The following is a 24,717-nucleotide window of genomic DNA, read 5'->3' as shown; positions in this document are numbered from 1 at the left end:
AACTAAGGATCAAGGCTTGAACTATTTACATTACGCACTGAAGAAGTCATTAAGAACTGAGAGGTATTTTTATTGAACTAGTTCGTACCCATAATATTTAAATTAAGTGATTGTGACTATAATTAATTTTCATTATTAACTAAAAGGCCTAAAGTAATCAGTTCAATTTGAAGAAACATTTGGTTTGTGACTTTCAGTTTTGCTTTTGAAAGATAGAGTCATCAATGCGCGTTTGTAAATCTTTAAATAAATGCATATAGCATACTTCTGGGTATATTTGAATTGAAGAAGAGAATTTATTTTTATGAGTGGTACGTGCTCTTCAGCTGGTTCTTGCACTGTGAACCAGTTTTGTGATGTTGTCTGATTTCTGCGTATCGTTTAAGTTGCATATACATATTTAAACGCTGTCAGATAACTCAGCTGCTCGTTGCACTGTTGCACATTTCAATTGGCTGCCGCCGCGCAAAGCATTTGCGAAAATGCATTCATCAGCATAATTAAGTCGTCAATAACTGCCCGACGTCTATGTGTGTATGTGAAGTGGACAATTTATGTCATTAGCAAACGAACGTGCGGAAGGCCTCCGAAACTCCAGTTGGACTCGTCTGGCGCATTGATTTATTAGGTACTACATATGGCAGGCCCATGCTAAACTATATACATATGTATGTAAGTATGTGCACACATGCACATATATTACATAACCGCCAACAGTATGTACCGTTACTTGCCTTGTTAATGAGCACACATCTCAGCTTAACAGAGGAACACAGAGAGAGAAGGAGAGAGAGAGAGAGGAAGGGAGAGACAATTGCTCATCTGTGGGCCAAGCACGTAAGCAGCTATCTCGCTCGCTCCAGTGGCGACCCCGGTAGGAGCAGACCAGACCCAGAAGCACAAAGAAATGTGCATATTAAGATAGAAATGTAATGGTCAGACGCAGCAGATCAACAGCCGGGCAGCTGGACAGCCGGGCAGACCGACGACAGTGGCCGCCAAAAAGTTTACGGCCAAGGAATGCCAACAGTTTCAGTTTCGGGCATGTACCATGTACAACATGCACTCACAACTTGCAACTGGTTCGCGGTTCGTGGCGGGAGGAGGTGGAGAGAGGCAGATTCTAGGCTTTGTCTGAGTCGCCAGTCTGGTTTTTGTATCTTTTTTTTTTTTAGTTTATTATTTTTTGTATGGCATCGCCTTAAGCTCTGAAATGGGTCAATTTAGTGACAAGCGATGGCGTTGCGATCCAATGCCACTCTACAAGACATAGTCTACCATCTAACAACTAACAGCTAAAAGCGGACAGCGACAAGCTTCTCTCGTTGCTGCATCTTGCGCAGACTTGACACATAATAATCACTGTAAATGGACTTTCTTTTATCTGTGCTCAGGAATTTTTAGAGCTACACTGGCCAGTAGTTAAGAGAAATTGAATAGAGTTTGATTCTTTAAGAATTATAATTTTAAGATTTACTGTAAAATCTATCTTGCAATTTTTTGATAATAATTCGATTTATTAAAAAACAGACAAAATAATAAGAATAAAATACTAATATTTTGAATTCATATGAAGTTTTTTAAGAAAGCTCTGGATTATCTGAAGACCTCCAAAACTTATTTCTATATTTTTTATTTTTTATATTAATTTAAATTAATTATTATTAAATTAAAAAATATGAACTATGCATATTTGTGAATTTTTAGTTTTATTAAAAATAATCTTTGCCTATGCCAAATGTGAATCACTTACATTCGAATCATCAGTTTCCTCCATGAATTTTATACAACTTCCGGAAACACGAGTTTTTATCGAAAATAAAATATATATGTACATAAATAGTACATATATATATAATATATGCATACATGCATTTAAAAGTACTCAGCTATGGAGATATTATGTAGTGGGTTCCACGTTCGCCATGATAAGTAAATCACTAAAGACACAAGTCTTATCATGGCAGATTTTATGCTGGAATTATGGTTTATTTATAGGTAATTTTACTTTAGGTAGGCGTAACAAAAGAAAAACTTTGTTAAACTATCTGTATATTTTATCTACAAAGTTATATAGACACCATCCACCCACAGCATTGCACTCGGACTTTGTTGTAATCAATTAAGTTGGAGAATTATGGAACTGTCGAGGGCAATGTCGGTTGGCATTGTTTCGCGTGGGCGTAGAGTGACCGGAGTGCATTGATATACATAGCTTTCCCAGCTACGACATATATATATTTTATTGCATTGCTTTTGGGGTAGAGCAAGAGGCGGAAACTTCAAGGCGTAAATAAATTAGAGCAACATGACCAGCAACTGAATGGCTTAACTTATCAATCGAACAATTATATTTGGTACCCAGCGCCCGGCTTGGTCTATCATGGCAAAAAAAAAAAGGTTTTCAAGCGACCCACTCGCTTTGGCTAGCACGCAAACGAGTCACGAATCTTAGAGAGTCTAGAGCATAAGATTGGCCCAGCTGCTTAAGCCAAAAGATGATGCCCAGCCAAACGCCTTTTGTTATTAATATAACCCACTTTTATGCTCGTGCCGCAGTTCAATTACAAATTTGGAGTCTATAAAATGAAAGGATAACATTTGAAAAGAGAGTTATCAAATTAATGCAATCAATTGCAGTCGCTTTTCCAAAATATGAAATATGAGAGAGTCAAAATGTTAATTAGATAGATAAGATGAGCTGTTAAAACTATGCAGTCTTAGCTATAATGATGATTGTATATTGTGGAAACATACATATTATATATTCGTCAATATATACGCTTCACCGATTTTTACTAGAATATAAACGAGCAGTTTCAAATCAAACAAAACCGAACTAAAAAATTATTGAACATGACTCTGGTTCGGGGCTCATGGTTAACGATTCATCATACATCAAGTTCGATTCTGTTTGCTAGGTCAGGTTTACGCTACTCTTATTGCATACACAATATGAACACGCTGTATGCCATATGAAAGATGGCGGGAAATATACGATATACGAAAATCAATTTATGCAAATAAATGCAAGTCAATTTATCTAACTGCTTTTTAGTTATAATAAAATAATAATATACATTTGCCTTAATTAACTTACCTATTGTAATTCCTGTAATGCTTTGTTAGTTATTACACAGCAATAATATTTACAGCAATCCAAGAAGTAAAGTTACTTTCTTTGCACATGCACAAAAAGTTTAGTTGAATATATTAATATTCTTTGCTTGTTATTGACAACTTTTCTTTATGTGTAAAGGCGTAGAGCAGGGTGCTGTTAAATCTTTGATAGACAGTTGTTATACACTATTAATATTTTATAGACAATAAATGCTTGTCAGAATCACAACGAAAGGAAAAATTTGCACACAAATATGCCACGACGAGCGCGTCAAAAACGAACGAGCCTGAAACCTCGACTGAACCTGAACCGGAGCTGAGCTTCAAACTTTGAGCGCGCGAGTGAGCACAAACAAACACACACACGTTCGTTCGATCGCTCATTTACTCTCTCGACCTCTCTCTCATTTTCTACTTTGTTGTGCTTGTTGGTCATTGTGTTCGTGTGTGTGTATGTATGTATGTATGTATGTGTGGGAGTGTAAAACCAGTTTGCTTGAGTTTAACTGCTTGCCACATGTGGCAAATGTGTTTGTTTGCTTGTTGCGCTTACCTTGCCGATCTACCCCTTTTTTCGTTCACCCTCTCTTTCTCTCTCATACTTTTCTGTATGGCGATCTCTTGCTTCTCTTGCTTACGTTCGAGCTGTGCACGTTTTATACAGCCTTTGCCAGCAACTTTTTAAATTAAAAGCCAACAGGCGACGTTTTTTTTTCAATTCTTTTTCTTTTCGTCGTTTTCTGCTTTTGCTTCTTTTCTTCTGCTTTGTTTGTCACATAATCAAAACAAACGCGCGTTTCGATCACGATGCGTTCTTTGTTTTTGTTTTTATTTCGACTTCTGGTTGTCCCTGTCGCTGCCGTCTCTCGTTCTTTCGTTGCGTTTTGTGCCTACGCCGCTGCTCATTAACTTTTTACAGCTACTGTTTCTTCTCTCTTCATACGAAGTACGTAATTAATTTGATGGCCCCGAATTGTTAGAGGAGCGCGCTTAGCCGCCCAGATAAGCCCCCAACCTCCAAGTCAACGTGCCGCGCTCCAAGCGAGGCAGTCGTAAATTGCCTTGCGTCAAATCAAATTAGTTTCAGGGTTCAATCTGTCCATCCCAGCGAGCATTAGCAGTTGATTTTTGTGTATGCTCAGCAGAGTCTTTATTGTGGTTATCTCTGGGACTGTTTTTGTCTACAGCTTGACCTTAGCGAGAGCTGTTGCTCATTTAAGATTCTTCTTTACAGTTAGATGCATAACTTGATAACGGTTAACGAATTAATCGTTTTGAAATTGTAATTTTAGTTGGTTTACACACAAATTGTATTTGTTATAAACTTTTTTCCATATCCGATTGTAATTTTTTTTGCTGTTTTGTTGTATTTTTGTAAACTATTTTCCTTACCCCGTAATGCCGAATGTTCCTTTGCCAGCTGTTCCCAGGTAATTCTAATACACAGTTATAAGTACGTGTGTATAAATGTACATCCATATATGCATGTGTATGTAGAGTAGTTACGTTTGAAAACGCTTAAGCTGGTTTGGGAACGATTTTAGCTGTGCCACATTTATGTAGATTTTGTTTGGTTTAAGTAAACATATCTTATCTAGTGGTGCCACCCACACACAGGCCGCATGAATAAAGTGGGCTGTGGATGCGCTTTGCAGTCTGCTGTAACTAGAGATGTGTGTTGCACAATATAATGGGTTGGTCACGTGACACGAGCCAGAACTAATCGAAGAAGTCGGTGCTGAGTGCAGCTCCTTTAAAAGCCACGTAAAAAAAAATTAAAAGAAAACGAAACACAAACCAGTTAAATTAAAGCACAAGAAATACAAGCGACCCACGTCAAGAATAAGGGACATGGTGAACATAAATGCAATTGAGAGACATGACCATAGGATATGCAACATGTCAACTGCGACAGGCCACAGCGGAGCTTTGGATGAGCCAAGAGCCAGGCTCATGACAACCTGCAATCAAGCGCCAGAAGGCAGCCAGCCAGTCAGCCATCTAGCCAGCAGAGGTTGCAGTCTGGGCCATCATCAGCATGCTGCATGCAATCGCGTAGGCAACCAACATCATTGCAACAATAAAGCGACATTTGTGCGAGAGACTTTAACTTAAATTATGCGCCAAGAAGCAAATAAGGTCTCCACTCGCCAGTCACCATAATGATGGCAATCCATGGGCCATAATCAAGTTGCCCGTTGCACAAAGTCATGGTCATTTTGCTGTTGTTGCTGCTGTCTTTCCCAACTCCAAACAACAACAATTTCTGTTGTTTAGACAACAGTCAAACAACAACCACAGAAAACAACTCTGGAACGCTAAGGAACCGCACATAGAGCGCATCCAGACTCATACAAATATATGGCTTTGTGGCAAGCCAGCAAGTTTTCAAGCGGCAGCTGTTTTATCAAATCAAGCGCGTGCCACAGCCATTTTTGCACCTGTGGCACCTTCAGTGTGGTTTAATATTTCGTTAAATCGACAATTTAAGTGATAATTTTTACCCAAAACAGCTGCGTGCAAACAGAACACGAGCCAAATTTCCAAAGGGGGAATAAAACAAGCTGAGATGCGCTTATTAAACTGGTTGCAAGCTGATGCACACATAAATTAAGTTTCGAGTCGTCTCAGCTCCTGCTGTTGTTGCTGTTGCTGCCCCTCCTGCGGCCTGTGGGGGCTCAGCCTCTCAATTCTGTTAGAGATGGAACAGCTCCCATTAGACGTAATCGTGGCGCAATTGTCGTTGATTGTTGTCGTCCGTTTTTCTTGTGCTCTTTCTCAGCTAGCCCCTTTTTCCAAATGTAGATGATTAGCTAAAATGCGTGCGAATCTTCATTGAGTCGATGACAATTGCTGATGTCAGCAATTTATTTACATGGATCTAAATAGCAACAATTGCATATGGTTACTTGTCTCGCTCCAATTCTGTAAATATAAAAAAATGATGTATTTTTTTAAATTAAGATAAAGCACTAAAGCATTTTTAAGCAATGGCAACTTTAAATAGACTACCGTAGAATGAATTCAATTGAAATTTCGCGCCTAATATTATCTATCGAACTAGAACTAGTATTTAATATTTTCAACTCCATTGTTATCGAACTGTTATCGATGCGTCTAAAACCAATATCGAATTGGTGTTGTAAAATACCAACTAGAGAGAAGCAGCTGAAGGCTTATAACAAATTTTGTAAACAATAGAAATTTTAATACATTGCACGCAATGAGATCCACCGATGGTCAGTCTATTGCTCAACGCTATCGGGTTATTAATAACAACAAGAAATTGAAAGTAACACACAGAGCCGTTGCACCATCAGTTCACAAAATGGGTAACAAACGATTTACCCAAACAAAGTTGAAGCAGAGAAATGTTTTGCCTGAACCAGAAGACTACCAGGAGGACGACATGTCCCAATTGAGTGATATGGAATTTGTGACAGAATCAGAGGCAGGCGGACATCGTAAACAATGAAATTCAAAATTAATCATATCATATATCTTCATAGATGGAACAAACCGACAATGAAAAAGATGCACTGAAGACATTGACATCTACGATTCGACCGCTGCTTCAACTCTTTTCCGACGATTCCTGCTCACCTAGAAATACAGATCCTGTTAATCAGAATACAACATCTCAGGATGCAAAGCAGAACAACCAACAGATTGTTTATAAAAATATCAATCTTTCCTCTGAAGAAGATGACGAAGAGGAAGAGGACGGGTATGAAGTGGAAGACAAATCATCATTAGAAGATGAGCATAATGCATTTGTGATTGATGAAGCCCCAAGGGTACCAGAACATAAACCAATCCGCCCAAGATTGGACAGCCTCAGTCGATTTGAATGGTCGCCAAAATCAACAAATATTTTCTTGGATCTGTGGGAAAAACATTTAAAAGATTTACGAGGCCCACGAAAAAATGCCCATATACACAAGGAAATGGCCGAGGAAATGAGTGAATATGGACCTAGTCATAAAGAGATCAAATCAAAAATGGACAATATGTCTAGGAAATTCAGGTACTTTACAGTGGAGCCATATACTTATATATGCTTAAACAAGTATTAATAATTCCTTTTCGATTGTAGATTAGAAATGCAGAAGGTAAAAGCTGGGAATTCTACAAATTGGCAATATTTTAAACGCGTTCAATCTCTGCTAGTTGGAACGCCCTCTGTAGATTTTGAGGAAATCATATTCGATAATACGGGTAAACAGTTGAAAATCCCAGACTTGTATGGATGAATGCATAATTAAATCTTCTTAACACAGATTCCTCGACATTTTTCAATGCAGACAGTAGTGATGAGGAAAATGATATACATAGCAATTCACATCCGGATAGAGAGTCGGAGCAGCAACCTATGCCCACAGACGAGACTGACCACGCCGTTAGAGAAGAGTTAGAAGAGCAACACCAGGCAGGTGGGAAAGCAGGGCGACCTCCGTCAAATTCTCGAAGATCAGAGAGAGAGAATTATTATCACGCATCAAGAGATTATCCAACAAGTCGTATGCTGGATATTGAAGAAGAGAAATTAGCTATTGAGAAACAAAAATTACAGGTCATGAAACATATATCCCGAGAGCTAACATCGATAAGTAAAACACTTATTGAATTGCTACGGAATGCAAAATAATAAAATAAAGTTTACACAATTTAAAAATAAAATTATTATATATATTTAATTTAATTCAAATTTAAAATAAATCTATATCTCGAATGAGGTAACATGAAAATATACGTACGGAGTCTTTTTAGTATTTTTCTTGCCTTCGTAATTTTTCGTTTACTAGTTAGGGTCACACTGATTAACACGCTATGGAAAAGCCTATAAAACAAGCAATGTTTATAATAAATGTTCAGGAAGAAGAGGCAAAGTGTACTGAATCACAGTTGGATATATTACTTAAAATCCATGACGGCCAGTACAGACTAGTAAAGAAGAAGAAACGCAGCTCTGTGTGGAACGTGTACAGGGAAATTGCCCGTCCGGACGGAACTAAACTAAAATGGAGATATTATTGCTTGGGCTGCAAGCGTGTAATGCAATCAACTGGAGGGACTACATCCAATCTGCGCATACACAAATGTCATGTACGTTACCTGAAGCAGCACGGCAAGGATGAAGAGACGCCAAAGAAATCACATATCCGTGACAGTGAGCAAAGGACGCCAATGACATCGGGTAAGCGTCAAATTCAAGGGTACAATGATTTCGTAGATACAAAGGCCACAGCAGAGTACAGCGATGAAGAAGAAGAGTACGAGGAACTCAACATCACACCAGCTTCAAATATAGAGGTGAGGGCTTATTAATATTATGCTTCTATTACTTATATTTCTACCCTTTCATAGATTGAACAAATTGGTTCACAGGAAAATAATCATATGTCCGTTGAGAGACCACTTCTTAAGTTATTCTCGGAGGATGAGGTTTGGTCACCCGAAGTAAACGAAGACCATCCCATTGAAATAGATAATGTAGCTGAAGACGTATCTATGGACTTTCGTAAGGAAACCATCCATCCTAATTCCTCTCAAGAAATTCATATTGATGCCAGTGCAATCTCTGAAGCCGAAAGCTATGCCCGAGCTTGGGCACACGCATTCCTCAAATTGAGCGAAGAGCAAAAATTCTTTGCGAAACGCTCGATTGATGAGCTTTTGGTATTGGGAAGATTGGAACGATTGAATATATCGACGGTGACATCGCTGACAACCAACTTATAAGGCTCGAATTAACAACTATAAAACATGGCTAGCATTAGCTTGGTTTAATTAATTTTTATATAATATAAACATATATAAACTACATACGAAGGCGTAAGTTCTCAAATTATAATTGATACTAAGTTGAACCTATGGCTTCTGTAATATTTTTACTTGCTCTGGGAGTTAAGAAATCAAATCATTGTATCACGCAATATTTTTCTTAAAAACAAAATTTTATAAGGAGTCTTCAAGAATTTCTAATATTCTGAGGCTAGTTTTAACAATTGTAAAAATTATTTACCAACCAAATAAATGATAAAACTGCTTTTAATATTTTTCAATTTTTTTATTTTTTCCAATATATTTTTTAGTTTTTTTGTTTGTTTTTCTTTGTTGCATTTTGCATTTTGTATATACTTTTCTTTGCTGTGAATTACAAACTGTTTCCTCTCATCTGCTTTCGCTCGATGTTTCGTGTACATTTGCGGGGCATGTATATTGAATAAGTTTCTCCTGATCTGAATTTTATTATTACAATTAAATGTGACTTTCCGTATTGAGAGCTTACGTATATCAGATGTATCTCAATGATGGGACAATCAATGAGGTGTATGTGTGGTGTAAACGTGTTTGTGTGTATAAATGAATTCATTTTTAATGTTAGGATTTTTGGTCAACATCTTCAATACGAAACTCTAAAAATTGAAAGCTGGTAACAATCACGCACAACAAACCTTTCATGTAAAATTACAAATTCAAAATATTCAAATAATTAGTTTCTTTGTATAAATATGTGTATAAATATAGATATATATATATATGTATGAATATGTATATATGCATTTTGTTTGCCTCTAATATACGCAGTTAGGCTTCTGTGTCTATGAAGTTTATTGCTTGCCTTCGCTGATTTTATAATACAATTTGAAATTTATGCAATTTTTTTTGCCATGCACACACATAAATATGGTATATCAAATATATCATTGAATTGAATTTGAAGTTGTTTTTCCTTTTTTTTTTTGTTTAGTGTTCTTTTTGGTTTATCATTTGTAAATTTTACATTTTGGTTTTCCTGTCGCTTGTCCCAGATGAAAACAAAACATAAAATATGCGGCGGCCCATTTGCATATTTATACGTGGACGAATTTTCATTTCCATCTATTGTTGTTAATTATTTTTCATTTTCATGTTGTTGTTGTCGTTGTTGCTACTGCATTTCTAGTTGGTATTGTAGTTGTTGTTGTTACTGTCTAATGCAGTAGTTGGTGCTTCTTGTTTTTGTAGTAGTTTTTGATGTTTGACTTTTTTTTTTTCTTTTTCTTTTATTGTTTTGCTTTGTCTAAGCGGTGCTTTCTGTTGTTGTATTTTGCAGTTCTTGAGCGCCATTCTATGATTGAAGGGGTCGTTAATTATGTCAAATAATGAAATAATAATAAGAAATAATAAAGTTAAGATCAATGTTGGAGTAATTTGTATGCAGTGACACAATTCGTTGCATCATGTTGTTAGCCCCACAAATAAATCTATGTACAGATACATATGTAACGTTAATTCAGCGGCGCGCTGTTACATGCATTCTAAATGAAATGTTAAGAACCAAAAAGCCTCTTATGTTAACTACCTAAATATATATATATATTTATATAATATATAAATATATTTAGGTGTGTGTGTGTGTGTGTGTGTGTGTATTTGTGAGTGTGTGTTAGTGGTTAATTATGAGCACAGTTTGATGCATTATTCTCGTTAGTTTGTAGTTGCCGCCACCGAAAAGCCACGCTGTTGTTGATGTTGTTATTATTGTTGTTTTTGCAGTGCTGCTTGTTGTTAAAGATGTAGTAGTAGTTCTTGTTGTTGTTGATGATGTTGTGGTTGTTATCGTTGGTGTTTGTTTGCTTTTGGCTTTTAGTTCATTACCTGCTGTGACTGTTGCTCCATGCCACCGCCAGGTCCATTTGGCTTACGATTTTGACGGCGCGGACGGAACGGCTGACGTGGCGGTCCTTGGCCACCTTGAACTAAAGGAGTTTTTAGCCTAATTAACAATTATTTTTATTATTTTCAGAATGCGAATACTCACTATACTCGCCACCATCACGACGCGGCGGTGGTCCGTTGCGTCGGAAGAAGCGTCGCTGAGGTCCACCAACGCCGCCACCACGTCGTGGCTGTCCATCGCCACCTCGCTGCATACCATCTGAATTGGAATCATGAACGCCAGGTTCAGCACTGCCATCGCCGCCGCCTAACACGCGACGTGTCTGACGCGGATAGTAGTTATTGTAGCGGCGTTGTCCGAGTCCACCAGGTGGTCCGCCACTACGAGGAGCACCGCGTGGGCCACCGGGTGGACCACCAGGGCCGCCACCGGGACCACGACGATAGTTCTGACGTGGCTGGCGTGGACCTGACTGCATTTGCTGTTGCTGCTGACCATCCAGTTGCTGTTGCTGCTGCTGTTGTGCCGGAGCCATTTCATCACCTTCGTTGTCGCCCTCGCCAGGTTGCTTGCGGCGATTCTTCTTCATCCATGGTCGGAAGTTGCGACGTTTGTCAGCAGCAAACTGACTGCCGCGCACCGGCTCTCCAGATGGCCCAGTTACATTGGCCGCCTCATTGCCCTTCTCACCAATCACCACATCGAATTCAACAAGTTCACCGTCGCCGACCGAGCGCACAGCCTTCTTCGGATTGTTGCGCGCAATAGCACTCTGGTGCACAAAGACGTCCTCTTTGGTGTCGTTGCGATTGATGAAGCCATAACCGCTCTTCACGTTGAACCACTTCACGGTGCCGGTAACTTTAGTGGCTGCAACAAAAATACAGTTTTGTCATTACTTAATCGATATATAACACACCATTCACATAAGAAAACAGTTAAATATATTTAAATTTTAATTCTGATTTATTACCAAATGAGTCGTGAATGCCATTAATTCCTATCAAAACAACATTCCCTCCTCTTATCTGTTTCACATGCCGAAAGTTTCTATTGGGTACTCAAACTACTGTGTATACAAATAAAGTTACCAAAACAATGAACACGCACACATGCACATGTATGTAGAAACGCACACAATTCACTCTCGTTTTGGATAAGAGAGTGCGCGCACCAAAATACTAAATGAACAGGAGAGAACAGAGAAGAGAACAAGCAGCCAAAACGACGGCTAACAAATTAGGTTGCCAGCATTTGTTCGGTCAGCCGTATGATGGGGCCGCGGGGGTGGGCTGTGCCACCGGCAAAAAGTAGAATTTTCATTTCGTTTCTTGCGCCGCTTTTCACATGCGGCTACGGACGAGCCGGCGAATGTGTGAATATATATGTATGTATGAACAGCATACAAAATGGCGGCGCGCGTATATTTTAAGACACGCACACACACATATAAACACGCACATTTTTCACATATAGCCCACCGTTCCTTTCATTGCTATTTCGGTACCACTTGCCATGTGTTTGGATGAATGAAAATGCAAATTGATTTCTACGCTTACCAATAATTTCCTTTGGAGGCGGCGCGGGCTTGCCCTGCGCTTGCTGCCCCTCATCCTGTTGTTCTTCCTGGGCCAGCGGCTGCTGTTGCTCAATGGGTAGCTGCTGCTGTTTTTCCGAGTCTGCCATCTTTCTAGCTACGTTCGTTGTTCTTCTATCTCAAACGTACACACACACCTACACTCTCAAGCTTCCAAAAATAAAAGCAAGAATAAATAAAGTACCCTCTCCTGCTGTTTTGTACACGGAGTGCGGCAAAACTTTCGTCTGCTGGTTGCCGCAACTTTGTTTTTTCTTGAGTTGAGTTTTTGGTTGCTATTTTCAATTAATCGGCTGGTGTTGGTAAAAGTGCGGTTCGAGTTGTGGCACTCTTTCAACTACCACTTTGATGTTATTTTCGAGTGTGATGTTAAAACACTCACTCGCAGGGTTTTCTTGGCGATTCTATTTTGTTCGCAAGCACAGGAAGTGAAACATGGCAGCTATAGTAAGTGTTGTACAATTTTTCGATTGCTCTAGCACATAGTTGCTTGTGTCGTATCGATATGTGTCAAGTATCGCGTGACAGCACGAAATGAAGTGTTTTCATATTTTGCCGAGCTGCTTATTCAATAGTTATATCGCACTTCTGTCGATATACGTCGATAGACCTAACCAAGCATTCATTAGAGTCATTTCGATCTGCTGTTTATTTCATAAAGCTCTTGGACAATTTGTTTATTGGTTGCAGAAGAAAGCTAAATACCGTTGGAATATGTGTATACACTTTGAAAACATGTTTGCATATAGAAACTGTTGTCAATAAATGTTTGGAGCTATATTATGGCCAACAAACTGCAATAGTGTTTTAAAGTAACAGAATTGTGCTTATTGGATAAGTAAGTGATTTAACGAACAAAAACTATGGTGAGGTGTTAGCTTTATCAAATCTTTGGACGTGTACTTTAAAAAGGAATGTTTACATGCGCTTTAATTGCTTGCTGGTCAATTAGCTGGAAAGTGGAGGTGACATCGGCGATTTGCCGTCACATCGTATGATTCTCGCGCGCAATCTGATTGGTCGAGAGGCGCTTTTCACGTTCATAATCGTGTGCATGCGTTGTGTATGTGTGTGTTCTCATATGTGTTTGTGTGAGTGTGTATTTATTTGTTTTTGTTTGTGGCTGGTGTTATTGCGCCGCTTTGAAATAGAAATTTCATAAACAAAACAATGATTACAGCATAACAATACCCTACAAGCAATAAATTCTATACTGGGGTAACATGGTTTTCTTTTAGTGTCAGTCTATTATTAAATTATTTAATTATGTAGTTTGTTAATTGTTATGACATTTAGGGTATCTAGCAGTCGATCATTAACAAAAGTTTTTATATATTAGCAGCGTTAACGGACAATCAAAACAATAAACACGTCAGCTGAAAGAATTTCGACTATGGACATCGATCCAGCTTCATTGGACATGGAGTTCATGTCCAATACCATGGACATGTGGAAAGAGGAGGAGGATGCTTTGAGTATCATCAAAGAAATGATACCCTCTGATATGCTGAACACGTTTCTAAATGAAATGGACTTAGATTTGGATATGAACAATTCAACGCCGTTACTCGATTGCGCCTTGGACATGCAACAGCTACCCCAGCAATCGCCACCACTGCAGCAACAGCAACAACAACCACCACCACAACAACAGCAACATGTGAAAATCGAGCACGCTTCTCCGGTACACATCAAGGAGGAGTTAGTCTCGCAGCAGAGCAATCTATTCGACCCGCCCTTGTATAAAACGGATCCGCTCATTGCTTCAAACTCAAACTTTAACTCGCAGGTATTGCCCCAGCTGCTGAAGCCACAGCCTACGACGACCATTCATCATATGGACAGCAACCAGCGTTTACCGCTGGCTTCGCCCGCTCCAACCATCTTGTATACGACCGCTAGCAACAATGATTTTGTCTATCAGCTACCGGAAAGCTCATCGCCGGCACCAACCTCACCAGTAGCGTCACCATCGACGTCTACTTCGGCAAAGGCTTCGCATTATGCCAATAAGAAAATGCCGCCCATGCTACCGACTGTTAAGCAAAATTTTCTACTACAGGCGCCTTCTGTGAGTCCGGCCACAACGCTTATGTACACCGGGAGCAATGCAACCATACTGACAGCTGCACCAATGCCCGTGCTGCTCGAGACCATTGCACCGGCTGCCAGTCCGAAAACGACATCAAAGACATCGACTGTAGAGCTGGCTCCAGCACCAGCAGCCGCATCGGTCCCATCCGTAACGCCAGCACCTGCTGCTAAGGTCGCCATTCAGCGCGTGCAGCCAAAGGTGAAGGAGGTGAAACGCTCGGCCCACAACGCAATTGAGCGACGTTATCGCACCTCAATAAACGACAAGATTATCGAGCTGAAAAATCTCGTTGTCGGTGATGCGGCCAAGCTTAACAAATCGGCTGTGCTGCGCAGGTCTATTGAAAAGATACGCGACTTACAGAAACAGAACTATGACCTCAAATCTGAGTTGCAGCGCCTGCAACGTGAGATAATGGCACGTGACGGCTCAAAGGTTAAGGATCTACTACAGCTGGGCAACAGCAACAGCAGCAGCAGCACAATTGTGAACTCCACAACATCGAAGAAACGTCGCCAACAATCCACATGCGATACGGATGCCGGTTTGACTCCGCCAAGGAGCGATATATCCGATCCGTCGTCATCGCCGCTGCATTCGGATATTTCGTTGCCGCCATCACCATACGGTGGCTCCACAGGCAGTTGTAGCAGCAAGGATGAGGTGATGGTGGTGCCAAGCTCTATGCGAGGCATGGCCAATCATTCCCGGCTGGCGCTTTGCATGTTTATGTTTGCCGTCTTGGCAGTTAATCCCTTTAAAAAGCTCTTGCAACACAGTCAATTTGGGTTGGACTCCAATGATTTTGACGACAACGATCTAGGTGGCGAGGTGAGCCGTCAAAGGCGCAGCATTTTGGCTTACGATGGTAAGAAAAAAAAACAAAGCATTCTGTAAAAAAAATAACATATTGAACAATTGTAATATTTCAGATAACACGGACTACATTGGCTGGCATCACAGCTCTTGGTTATGGCTTTTGAATCTGGTCTTTATGCTTGGCTGTTTGGTGAAGGTCTTGGTGTATGGTGATCCCCAGCTGGATGTGCAAACGGATGCCTACTATCAGCACAAGAAACGGGCCGAAACTCACTTTGCACAGGGCCAGCATGCGCAGGCCTATGCCGCTTATCTGAACTGTCTGCACATGTATGGATTAAGTTTGCCGACGTCCCGCCTAGAATGCCACCTGAATACCTTTTGGCAGTTTCTACGCTTTTTATTCCATCGACTCTGGTTGGGTCGGGTGCTCTCTCGTCGTGCTGGAGGACTCTTTTGCAATGCAGCGACACGCAAGCGTGCTTTGTCCTCGGCACGGGAACTGGCTTTGCTTTACAACCGCTTAAACCAACTAAATTTGACGGGTGATCGTAGCAACGATCGTAATGGAGTTATGCTGGCTCTCTGCGCTAGCAACATGGCGGAGGTGGCACACAATTTGCTAACCCCACGCGAGACCATTTGCATTCATGTAATGACAGCCCTGCGGATGAAGCGAAGTGCACCCAAGTGGTTCCAACAGCTCTTCGCCCGCTACTACATGAGTCGAGCACGCCAGGAATGTGGACGCACTCGTGCCGCCGAGCAAACCCAAGAGCTTCGCTGGGCATTTACCACCTATGGATATGGCTATTGTAGCGCGCATGTTTTCAATTACGAACTCAGCGCTGGCGAACAGGATGGCTTCTTCACACGCTTGCGCAATCCCTGCGATCCAGCTGCATATGCCATTAAGGTAAGGACGCATTGCTTTTATAAATTATTTGTGGCTAACTATTTTTATTTTACAGCAATATCGCGAGCATTTGCTGTACAAGGCAATTCAGTGCTTGGTGGGCGCCGGGTCACATAGACAAAACAAAGCAACGCCTAATAATAACAACAACAACACTGGCAGCGAGGCAGAGCAATTGCAGCAGCAACATAGCGGTACCATCGTAAGCAATGTGCTGAAGTACACCTCCCTGTTGCGGGATACTTTATGGGCCGACGAGGATGAGCGCGACACCAATGTTGTCTGGTGGGCCAATGTCCTCGAAATTGCTGTGCACTGGCTGTTAGGAGAGGACACGCTGGCGGAAAAGTTGTACGATAGCATAAAGCAGTTGCCAACGGAACTGCAGCACTGTAGCGACAATGATCAGCTGCCGAAAGCACTGCATGCAGTGCTACGCGCCAAGATGATATTGCTCATGTATGTGATGCGCACTATAACGATTATATGTAATTAATATTCTTCGACTTGCAGGAACAATGGCAACACTTTGGATAAACGCCTTAAGCATTCGATCAACCGCCTTTGCGATGAGTCTAGTGCCCAACTACAAGAATGCCTTACGGTCAATCGCATCACCAATGCAAAGGGCATTAAATTGGTAAGCTGGAGCACTGCCCCTTTTATGCAGCATTCCGACATCTTTGGAGCTGTGACGGAGGTGCATTGTAGTCGCATTGTCTGTATACTTTATTCTCTGCGGCAATACAACTGCAGTGCAAGCTCCGTGCAGTTCACTCGCAACGTCGGACACCTTAGAGTAAAGATAATGTGTGTTATCAAGATGATTAATGAAATATTATTGATTTAGCTGTTCCAGTTGCTGACCTGCGATTGGTTGCTAGAGACACGCACGGCCTTGTGGGAGCTGGAACACATGGGCATCGATGACGATGGCTTCTATCAGGTACCTGGAGACGTGCTCGAAAAGTTCCAAACAGATTTGAATTCACTGCGCAGCATTGTTGAAAATATACCGGTAAGCAAGTGGGAACACATCTAGAGAATCACAGAGTAATTATTTATTATATTCATTCACAGAACGCTCAGTCGCGTATTTACTTGTATGAGGCAGTTTGCCGCCTAATGGCCGGCGCCTCACCATGCCCCACACAGCAGCTACTAGACAGAAGTCTGCGTTCGCGCAATGCCCAATCCTCCATCTTTTGCGGCAGCAAAGATCGACGACATCAGAACTTTGAGGGCGGCGAACGGGAGCGAGCAGCAGCCATGTATGTGGCCTGCAAGTATTTGCCACCTGCACTGTTAAGTTCGCCGGGCGAGCGTGCTGGTCTATTAGCCGAGGCAGCTAAAACGCTAGAGAAAGTGGGCGACAAGCGCAAGCTAAAGGAATGCTATCAACTTATGAAGTCACTGGGCAACGGCGGAGTAACCGTTAAGGCTTAAGCTACATGAAGTTCAACTGAAAACTAAGCTAATCCCAAATGTTCACACACGGAAAAGGGACAACTTAAAGAGAAAATTGTCTCAAGCACGCATCAATTGTTTTACTGTACACAGCATATACCGGATGACACGGTTGAAGCTTACTTTACTACAATCCCCACGCTTTATACCTGCTATATAATTTCTATTTAGTTAGTAATTATTATTATTCACAATTTGTTTAAACGATATGTTTACTCGCGATAATGGTTACCACATATATACACACACACATATACATATATATAAATATGAATACTTATTTAAATAAATATGTCATTCATGCAGTTAATAGATCAAATTACCTTGGCACATTAATTTTAAATCGTTTAACATTGACTATGGCTTCATTTAAATGGAATTTATGTAAAAATATCATTTATAAGACGTATCTAAACATTTAAAAAATCTAAATTTTCTTTAACTTAAATTTATATCGTTTCATCAATGAAATCGCGTTTGGTTTAAATAAATAATTTGATTATTGTAAGTAAGAATATTTATATATGAAATGGTTTCATCTCGTTTTGTTTTCTATACTTTCCAATACATATATATTTAAAAGATCGCCCCTTTAAATAAGTTTAAGTTTACTACCTAATGTTCGGCCACAAAATTGGCAGTCGAATATGCTTATTTTAAAAAATTTATAAATTGTTTTTTATTTTCTAACATAGCTAAAACTATGAGCTACAAAATAATTAGTTTAAAAAATATTATGATATAATTTGTACTAAATATATCAAAGTATATGTTTTGTTTTGAATTTAAAATAAATTACTAAACATAATAACTACAATATAGATAAATAGTTTTCATAAATAAATGTTTTTGATTTTGTAGGATTCCAACTAATTAACTATTCTATATCCAGGGTTTCTAGCTTGAATTTATATATTTCTCTGAATGCTTTCTAAATATTTGATTAGCAATTATTTGATAACAAGCTATAATTCCACCATGGATATGTAATTTAGCCTTCAGTGGCAACCTCTCCGATGACTATATAAAGCAATAGCTTGGCTTTTATAATAACACAGAACTAGATGTCAACATGTTGGAACCAAATTATTGGTCCACTGTTTTAAGTTTTCTCGGTAAATTTCGTTTCTTATGATTGAAACTAATTGTTGTTTGAAATTATTGAATTTAGCACAACAATATTTGATGGACTCACATGCCACTTGTCTGTTGTGGCACTCTGCGTTCGATATACAACTGAGGACAGCGGAGCCACTGGCGTTGCTCATTTTGGAGCCTGAGAAATGGTTTATCCCAGGCCATGACAATGACTTTTATAACTATGAACCAAAGCGTTTGGATTTCGAGGAGCATAATTTGCCCTACAACGATTGGATCTTGCGGGTAGCGGTGGCCATCGAGCAAACGCATTGCGAGGTAAGTCCTTCAGAGCCAATTTAAGCCTGGAATCGTTGGCTTTGTATGGCGATCGGGTGTACACAGCGAGCAAGCGGTGCCAAGCCAATCCAATTGCAGTAATTGCGAATTTATAGTATTACTTAACTAAATAAATAGAAAAAATAGAAATGCTGTGCTTAGTTTAAAAGCAAATAGCTTTATATGTTCGATAACTCCACCTGGTTTTGTGTTGCTTTCGATGTTGATAGCTCTAGCGTCAACATCAGCGGGCGGCGTGCTGCATTTGATGCCTGTTCGCGCAGCTCCTCTTGTAAGGCGATTAGAAAGCTACTCCATTCCTCAAGTCCCCAGCGCTTGCCCAGCTTCAAGTGTTGGAGCTTTGTGCACTTGGCAACTACGTCCACCAATTGCATCATGCTAGCTGGAGACTCAGTGCACTGTAATGCCAAGCACTCCAGTTGTTCCAATTTGCTTATGTATCCAAGTAGTGTGGCCGGCCACATGTAGCAGGTGAGCGCTTTCAGATTTTGAAGCATTACTATATGCTCGACGTACTCCCAATTGACCTTCGTTAGCTGCAGCTGCTCCAAACGGTTCGCATAACGCATAGCCAATGATCGAAAGAGCTGACTATTCACACAAATTGTCAAACGCCAAAGCAACCTGAGAGACCTCAGTCTGGGAAAGTCACCCACATCCTCCAGCGTTCCTTCAAAGTTTTCCAGGGACAGATGCTCCAACAGCGGGCAATGGGCAGCCAGAGGCGGCAACTGACGCCGCGAAACAAAACGTAGCGAAAGTCGACGCAATCCTGATAAAGCCTTAAACTGTTCTATGATGTCCTTGTCTTTTAACTCTGCGTCGAAGCCATCAATATGCAAAGCCTCTAATTCAATAAAGTTGTGCAGCTGTAGAACTGTTGAAGAATGGGAAATGTGCTATATAGACTCATTCGTCGCTATGTACATAATTGAGTTGAGATTCTGATTCTTATACTATTCAGTTTATCGTATATAGTTTCTTTGCTAACTAATTTCGTGTTCTTTGCGATTCTCAAAAATTTTAGTTCTTAGACATGGATCAAAAGTATAAATACTAGTTAGCATTATTGTTGATTTAACTATTAGGTCTCTTAGCAATTTATATCTATAAGTATTATTAAAACTTGATTTTCATTGAATTAAATTTAATTCTTTGACACTCAAGTAATGAAAGCTATGTTTACTGCAACAATTGACTCTTTGAACTACACAAGCTTAATGAAATTTGCGTATAAAACTACGATACAGCATGTCTTTTATGTCTCTACAATATTTAATAATATTTACCATCAGCTGCCTTAGCGTCGATTAGGCTGAGGCTATGCAGATTCTTACGTTCAAGCACTTGTAAAATATTTAGATCCCCCTCGGCCGGTGGCTTTAGATCGGAATGCGCGAATATGAGATGCAAATGCCTCAAATTCTGGCAGTGTGAGTTTAGGAGGCACATGAACGGTTGAGTGATATTATTGTCCCAGCGTCCATGGCGCAGCTCGCACTCGAGCACACAGTCACCGCACAGCTTTAAGAGATATTCCCAATCGGAAAGGCATTTCAGCATCCGCATATTTATCTTAACAAAACGACGAGGAGCGTCGCGTGCCAAGACTTCGCGAAATTGCGAATGTGCTCGAGCTAGATTTAATTTGTCTTCGAGCGCGGTCAGATACGAGAATATATGCACATAGCAATCGTAATTTAAATCCAATATATTTGTTTTCATTCGGTGCGGTTTGCTGGCTAGAAATGCCAACGGACAGGCCAATCCAAACTTCTCCATTGTTTACAATCGGTTGTTAGGGTGACGCACGTTTTTGATTTATGGCCAAACAGTGTGACCAGCAAATTGCAAACATGATTTTATTATCAAAAGGAACTGCAATATTGCAAATATTTATGCAGCATTGGCTGTAAAAAAAAAAGGAGTAAAAATGAGCTTTTGATTATTTATATACATTTTGTGGTCCTTAATTTTAATACTTAATTATGCGTTTATTTTCTTAATTTACAGAGCTTTCTAGTATTTCAGGAGCATATACCGCAATTTATTCGTAATTTTTATAAAGCAAGCACGTACTCAATTTGGCGGTCGATTCAAAATCATTTTATCTTTGTGTACACCGATGAGTTGCTTAAAAAGCCGAATGAATCCGATAGTTATCTGAATGGCTATCTATTTTTTGGTAAGCTGATCAAAACTTTGCTATTTTTCCTGGAACTTTGGCTTTTTCTCCTCGTTACAGACCAACCGAACATTCTTTTGGTCAACGCCCAGCTTCGTAATTCGAGTATATTTGAAATTAAAACCAATCGCTTTGCTGGATCCCGATTTGAGAGTAAACCACAGTTTTATACACAGCATATTTATGATGCCCAAGCCGAAAAGGTTATATGGAATAGTGCTGAAGATTTTTCAAGTAAAATGAAAAACTTACAAGGACGTGAAGTTGTGTTGGGCCTATTTAATTATGAACCATTTATGCTGCTTAGCTATGTAAGTGGTATAATTATTATATATGGTTTTTTTCCTAGATCTTTATAGGTTTATTTATTCAGGAAAAGCAGCCAGCAATGTTCGATCGCGCTTCCAATAAAACAGTGGCGCATGCAGATGGCACCGAAGTCCGTGTCATACTCACTTTCTGTGAAATTTACAATTGCACTCTGCAAATAGATACAAGTATGTATGTATTTAGATTGATTGCAAGCTTCATATGAATTGACGACCCACTAAGCAAACGATGAGCACTTCTACTGATAATCAGCAGATCAGAGAAATTACTGATTAAATTGTAATGCAGCACTGCCCTTTTATAGCTGACACCACACCACTCTACTCAAGTTGAGCTCAGAAAGCTACAAGTGCACTCAAAGCGGAGCGCTACGACTGTCAAAACTTTTTGTAGCGAACGCACCTTCTCTTTAAATAGAGCTCATTGATCGAGTGCTAGATCGCTGCTCATTTCTCATTAGAATTGCCAAGCGAAGAGAACGATATTTGAGTCTACACTTATACATACATATACATATGTTTCATTTATATATCAACTGTTATCCACAGGCGAAAAATCCGAGTGGGGCGATCTCTATCCAAATGGAACAGGCGTTGGGTTGATGGGCATGGTGGTGGACAGAACAATTGATTACGCCATAGGCGGCTTGTTTATGTGGTACGAAGTCTATAAGCAAATGGATATGACAAGTTTTCTTGGACGTTCTGGTATAACATGTTTAGTGCCAGCGCCACGTAGAATTATTAACTGGGCTTTGCCGCTGCAGCCATTCCAGGCCAAGCTGTGGCTATGTGTCGTCCTTTGCCTTTTCTTAGAATGCCTAGCTCTAGCCGGCACACATCACTGCGAGTTTTCAGCTTCAGAGCCGCGCTGGCGAAAGAGTTTGCGCTTCGCTTATGTGAGCACGCTCAAGTTGTTTGTTAACCAGAGCACCCATTATGTGGCCAAATCGTATGCCCTCCGCACTGTCCTGCTGGCGAGCTATATGATCGACATAATCTTGACCACCGTTTATGGTGGGGGATTGGCATCCATACTGACGCTTCCGAAACTCGAGGAAGCTGCTGATTCGCGGCAACGACTCTATGAGCACAAGATGACCTGGACGGGAACATCTTATGCCTGGATAACCACTATTGATGTTAACAATGATGACGATGTGAGTCAGAATGTGATGTTTGCTCTGCGAGCTTTTTCACCATTTAGCATTTATAGCCCGTCTTACTGGGAATCTTGGAGCACTATCGTGTAAATGATGCAGTGACCATGGCCGCAAAGTCTCGCACTGTAGAGATGGGCTTTGTGGTCGAGCGAATGCTTTTTGGGCACGTGGCAAACGCTGAATTGATTCCTGATAATGCTTTGCCGCGACTCAAACTAATGGTGGATGATCTCTACTTTTCCTACACAAATGCGTACGTTCCTCGCTTGTGGCCATTTTGTGGAATTCATAATGACTTCACGCTCGCCTGGCATTCCTCCGGATTTGACAAGTACTGGGAATGGAAAATCGTGGCTGACTACATGAATGCGCATAGGCAAAATCGCATTGTATCCTCGAAAAGACCCAACTTTGATATTGGACCTGTTAAGCTGGGCATTGAAAATTTTATTGGCTTGGTCATGTTGTGGTGCTTCGGCATGTCCTGCAGTGTGGTGGGATTTTTGCTCGAGTTGTGGTGGCTTGATGTTAAGAACTAATTTATTATAACCGAAATAAAGTCTCACATATTAGTAAGTTAAGCTTAGCTTTGCAACAGCAACACCTGATCGGTGACTCGTGTGATTAGTGCATCCAATTCATTATTTGGTAACTCCTTCCAGAGCTCATGCAATGTGTTATGGGCTAATTGGACTGGAGTTCCAGCATCTGTCGTCAGATGAGTGCGCAGTGTCAGAAAGATGACAACATCCGGAGCGATAGGACTATAGGTGTCGCAAATTGTGTGCAGAGCACGTGCCGCATTTGGAGGTATCTATGATTGAGAATCGAAATAGCTTAATAATACAAAAGACTATCAAAAATGTTAAACCACTACTCACATCATTTAGATCGACAATAAGAAAAACGTTGCCGTCTCTGATTTTCTTTTTGTACTGTTCAATGGGAAACCCGTAATCGTCTCCGGTCTGCGTTTCGAAATCCTTTAAGCTCATCTTTACAAGTGCCTTTTCATCTATTAAAAAAGGATATATAATTCCAATTTATTTAACTTGTAATTCGCATTTGCTTACTAAAACACTTGGACGTTTCCAGTGCTATATCGTTAACCAATTTTTGCATTTCATACTCGTTGCTTTCATTCGTGTACAAAAACAAGTAAACATTGGGCGACTTGCTCTTCTTGTTTAACATATCTTCAATGTTGCACCTCAGCGCCTTCCACACATCCGTTGATTGCGAAGGAGCGCGCTGTTTCAAATCCGCAAATGTACAGGTTTTCACTTGCGGCTCCGACTTGTAATATTGTGAGTAGACAATAAGCGGTAATATGATAATAATAGAATATTTCATTAACTGAGATGGTGAAAATGATTTCATTATTAGCGGTGCTGTTGCTAGTGGTTTTGTCTCTGGTCGTCGTTGAAGGCTTGTCTCTCGTGGTCGTTGCGCGGCTGTCCCTTGGGCTATTCTTGACCTTATTGCTTGTGCTGTTTGCGGATGTGTTTGATTATGTTGTATTGATGGCGTCCCGCAACTTTGATCCATTGGATCGTCTTCATTCGAATCTGTCTCCATGCCTTCTTCATTTATTGGTTCATTATTCGATTCATCGAATTCATTTTCGTCGTCATTCGCATTCATATTTTTCCTATAGCTATCAGGACGTGGACTTTTATTTAACAAATTTCTAGTGGGTGACCCGGAGTCACCAAGTTCCCGATTGCTATATAATGGACGCCTGCTTGTCATTTTAATCCGATTGTAATATAATAAAATCAATCGGCCGGAAAAGTAATTTTTGCTTCTAGAGCTCAGTATGCTCAATCTAACAGAATGTCAAACTAACAGAGAGTATAACATAAAATACTTGTATATGTTAATGCGTTAAATAAAATTACTCAAATGTACAAGTATACAATG

General features: G+C 40.2%; 8 protein-coding genes across 12 annotated transcripts in view; 4 read left to right on the top strand and 4 right to left on the bottom strand.

Annotated features, from left to right (window-relative positions):
- The window catches only part of Sema5c (Semaphorin 5c), a 46,461-nt gene extending 42,011 nt beyond the window's left edge, over positions 1 to 4,450 (bottom strand). Inside the window, exon 1 of the mRNA XM_018099896.3 lies at positions 3,101 to 4,450. The gene's annotated coding sequence lies outside the window, so the exon portion shown is untranslated. The remainder of the gene's footprint in view (positions 1 to 3,100) is intronic.
- Positions 4,451 to 6,246: 1,796 nt separating this feature from the next.
- On the top strand, positions 6,247 to 7,800 carry LOC108650693 (uncharacterized). The gene is made up of 4 exons (XM_018099921.3): positions 6,247 to 6,571; positions 6,630 to 7,147; positions 7,217 to 7,338; positions 7,401 to 7,800. Exons 1-4 carry the CDS (start codon positions 6,344 to 6,346, stop codon positions 7,766 to 7,768), a joined length of 1,236 nt encoding a protein of 411 aa, XP_017955410.1. The 5' UTR covers positions 6,247 to 6,343; the 3' UTR covers positions 7,769 to 7,800.
- A 107-nt stretch (positions 7,801 to 7,907) lies between these two features.
- On the top strand, positions 7,908 to 9,285 carry LOC108650701 (uncharacterized). Its single transcript, XM_018099931.3, has 2 exons — positions 7,908 to 8,433; positions 8,488 to 9,285. Exons 1-2 carry the CDS (start codon positions 7,951 to 7,953, stop codon positions 8,860 to 8,862), a joined length of 858 nt encoding a protein of 285 aa, XP_017955420.1. The 5' UTR covers positions 7,908 to 7,950; the 3' UTR covers positions 8,863 to 9,285.
- A 562-nt stretch (positions 9,286 to 9,847) lies between these two features.
- yps (Y-box binding protein ypsilon schachtel) lies at positions 9,848 to 12,870 on the bottom strand. Of its 3 annotated transcripts, none has more exons than XM_018099923.3 (4): positions 12,346 to 12,868; positions 10,928 to 11,656; positions 10,765 to 10,865; positions 9,848 to 10,234 (listed from the first exon to the last, which is right to left on the bottom strand). In XM_018099923.3, the coding sequence occupies exons 1-4, from the start codon at positions 12,470 to 12,472 to the stop codon at positions 10,187 to 10,189; spliced, it is 1,005 nt and encodes a 334-aa protein (XP_017955412.1). In that variant the 5' UTR covers positions 12,473 to 12,868; the 3' UTR covers positions 9,848 to 10,186. The 3 variants fall into 3 exon arrangements, 2 of the variants coding, with proteins under 2 accessions (XP_017955412.1, XP_089115654.1); XR_016196698.1 differs by having other exon boundaries at positions 10,135 to 10,234; positions 10,765 to 10,882; positions 12,346 to 12,870; XM_089259528.1 differs by lacking the exon at positions 9,848 to 10,234 and having other exon boundaries at positions 10,654 to 10,882; positions 12,346 to 12,870.
- Positions 12,871 to 12,973: 103 nt separating this feature from the next.
- SREBP (Sterol regulatory element binding protein) lies at positions 12,974 to 18,003 on the top strand. 2 transcript variants are annotated; one of them, XM_018099895.3, is made up of 7 exons: positions 12,974 to 13,221; positions 13,726 to 15,346; positions 15,411 to 16,213; positions 16,269 to 16,672; positions 16,727 to 16,853; positions 17,064 to 17,231; positions 17,294 to 18,003. In XM_018099895.3, the coding sequence occupies exons 2-7, from the start codon at positions 13,777 to 13,779 to the stop codon at positions 17,657 to 17,659; spliced, it is 3,438 nt and encodes a 1,145-aa protein (XP_017955384.1). In that variant the 5' UTR covers positions 12,974 to 13,221; positions 13,726 to 13,776; the 3' UTR covers positions 17,660 to 18,003. The 2 variants fall into 2 exon arrangements, with proteins under 2 accessions (XP_017955384.1, XP_017955383.1); XM_018099894.3 differs by having other exon boundaries at positions 13,723 to 15,346.
- Positions 17,417 to 20,964, bottom strand: LOC108650690 (uncharacterized). Its single transcript, XM_018099916.3, has 3 exons — positions 20,407 to 20,964; positions 19,297 to 19,994; positions 17,417 to 19,222 (listed from the first exon to the last, which is right to left on the bottom strand). Exons 1-3 carry the CDS (start codon positions 20,897 to 20,899, stop codon positions 19,106 to 19,108), a joined length of 1,308 nt encoding a protein of 435 aa, XP_017955405.1. The 5' UTR covers positions 20,900 to 20,964; the 3' UTR covers positions 17,417 to 19,105.
- Ir76a (Ionotropic receptor 76a) lies at positions 18,264 to 23,957 on the top strand. 2 transcript variants are annotated; one of them, XM_018099939.3, is made up of 6 exons: positions 18,264 to 19,096; positions 21,131 to 21,302; positions 21,363 to 21,613; positions 21,676 to 21,799; positions 22,181 to 22,791; positions 22,848 to 23,957. In XM_018099939.3, the coding sequence occupies exons 1-6, from the start codon at positions 18,812 to 18,814 to the stop codon at positions 23,331 to 23,333; spliced, it is 1,929 nt and encodes a 642-aa protein (XP_017955428.3). In that variant the 5' UTR covers positions 18,264 to 18,811; the 3' UTR covers positions 23,334 to 23,957. The 2 variants fall into 2 exon arrangements, with proteins under 2 accessions (XP_017955428.3, XP_089115651.1); XM_089259525.1 differs by lacking the exon at positions 21,131 to 21,302.
- On the bottom strand, positions 23,340 to 24,546 carry TORIP (Torsin interacting protein). The gene is made up of 3 exons (XM_018099922.3): positions 23,868 to 24,546; positions 23,676 to 23,809; positions 23,340 to 23,608 (listed from the first exon to the last, which is right to left on the bottom strand). Exons 1-3 carry the CDS (start codon positions 24,544 to 24,546, stop codon positions 23,378 to 23,380), a joined length of 1,044 nt encoding a protein of 347 aa, XP_017955411.1. The 3' UTR covers positions 23,340 to 23,377.
- Between the last annotated feature and the right edge of the window lie 171 nt (positions 24,547 to 24,717).

This window comes from Drosophila navojoa, chromosome 4, assembly GCF_054131105.1.
Source record: "Drosophila navojoa isolate 15081-1374.11 chromosome 4, UAZ_NAV_1.0, whole genome shotgun sequence".
Taxonomy (NCBI): Eukaryota; Metazoa; Arthropoda; class Insecta; order Diptera; family Drosophilidae; genus Drosophila; species Drosophila navojoa.
Note: the sequence above shows the minus strand (reverse complement) of the source record. Positions and strands in the feature narration are given on the sequence as shown.

Excerpts from the sequence above, each read along its gene's own strand:
- LOC108650693 (XM_018099921.3), top strand. The coding sequence starts at position 6,344 with ATGAGATCCACCGATGGTCAGTCTATTGCTCAACGCTATCGGGTTATT. Across the intron at positions 6,572-6,629 it reads AATTTGTGACAGAATCAGAG|ATGGAACAAACCGACAATGA; the intron begins GCAGGCGGACAT and ends ATATCTTCATAG. Across the intron at positions 7,148-7,216 it reads AATATGTCTAGGAAATTCAG|ATTAGAAATGCAGAAGGTAA; the intron begins GTACTTTACAGT and ends TTTCGATTGTAG.
- LOC108650701 (XM_018099931.3), top strand. The coding sequence starts at position 7,951 with ATGGAAAAGCCTATAAAACAAGCAATGTTTATAATAAATGTTCAGGAA. Across the intron at positions 8,434-8,487 it reads CACCAGCTTCAAATATAGAG|ATTGAACAAATTGGTTCACA; the intron begins GTGAGGGCTTAT and ends ACCCTTTCATAG.
- yps (XM_018099923.3), bottom strand. The coding sequence starts at position 12,472 with ATGGCAGACTCGGAAAAACAGCAGCAGCTACCCATTGAGCAACAGCAG. Across the intron at positions 10,866-10,927 it reads TCGTGATGGTGGCGAGTATA|TTCAAGGTGGCCAAGGACCG; the intron begins GTGAGTATTCGC and ends AAACTCCTTTAG. Across the intron at positions 10,235-10,764 it reads TGGAGCAACAGTCACAGCAG|AATGGCGCTCAAGAACTGCA; the intron begins GTAATGAACTAA and ends CTTCAATCATAG.
- SREBP (XM_018099895.3), top strand. The coding sequence starts at position 13,777 with ATGGACATCGATCCAGCTTCATTGGACATGGAGTTCATGTCCAATACC. Across the intron at positions 15,347-15,410 it reads CAGCATTTTGGCTTACGATG|ATAACACGGACTACATTGGC; the intron begins GTAAGAAAAAAA and ends GTAATATTTCAG. Across the intron at positions 16,854-17,063 it reads ATGCAAAGGGCATTAAATTG|CTGTTCCAGTTGCTGACCTG; the intron begins GTAAGCTGGAGC and ends TTATTGATTTAG.
- Ir76a (XM_018099939.3), top strand. The coding sequence starts at position 18,812 with ATGATTGAAACTAATTGTTGTTTGAAATTATTGAATTTAGCACAACAA. Across the intron at positions 21,800-22,180 it reads CACTCTGCAAATAGATACAA|GCGAAAAATCCGAGTGGGGC; the intron begins GTATGTATGTAT and ends TGTTATCCACAG. Across the intron at positions 22,792-22,847 it reads ATGTTAACAATGATGACGAT|CCCGTCTTACTGGGAATCTT; the intron begins GTGAGTCAGAAT and ends TAGCATTTATAG.
- LOC108650690 (XM_018099916.3), bottom strand. The coding sequence starts at position 20,899 with ATGGAGAAGTTTGGATTGGCCTGTCCGTTGGCATTTCTAGCCAGCAAA. Across the intron at positions 19,995-20,406 it reads CGACGCTAAGGCAGCTGATG|TTCTACAGCTGCACAACTTT; the intron begins GTAAATATTATT and ends ATTCTTCAACAG. Across the intron at positions 19,223-19,296 it reads CGAAAGCAACACAAAACCAG|TTAAGTAATACTATAAATTC; the intron begins GTGGAGTTATCG and ends CTATTTATTTAG.
- TORIP (XM_018099922.3), bottom strand. The coding sequence starts at position 24,546 with ATGACAAGCAGGCGTCCATTATATAGCAATCGGGAACTTGGTGACTCC. Across the intron at positions 23,810-23,867 it reads GGAAACGTCCAAGTGTTTTA|ATGAAAAGGCACTTGTAAAG; the intron begins GTAAGCAAATGC and ends CTTTTTTAATAG. Across the intron at positions 23,609-23,675 it reads TTATTGTCGATCTAAATGAT|ATACCTCCAAATGCGGCACG; the intron begins GTGAGTAGTGGT and ends TCTCAATCATAG.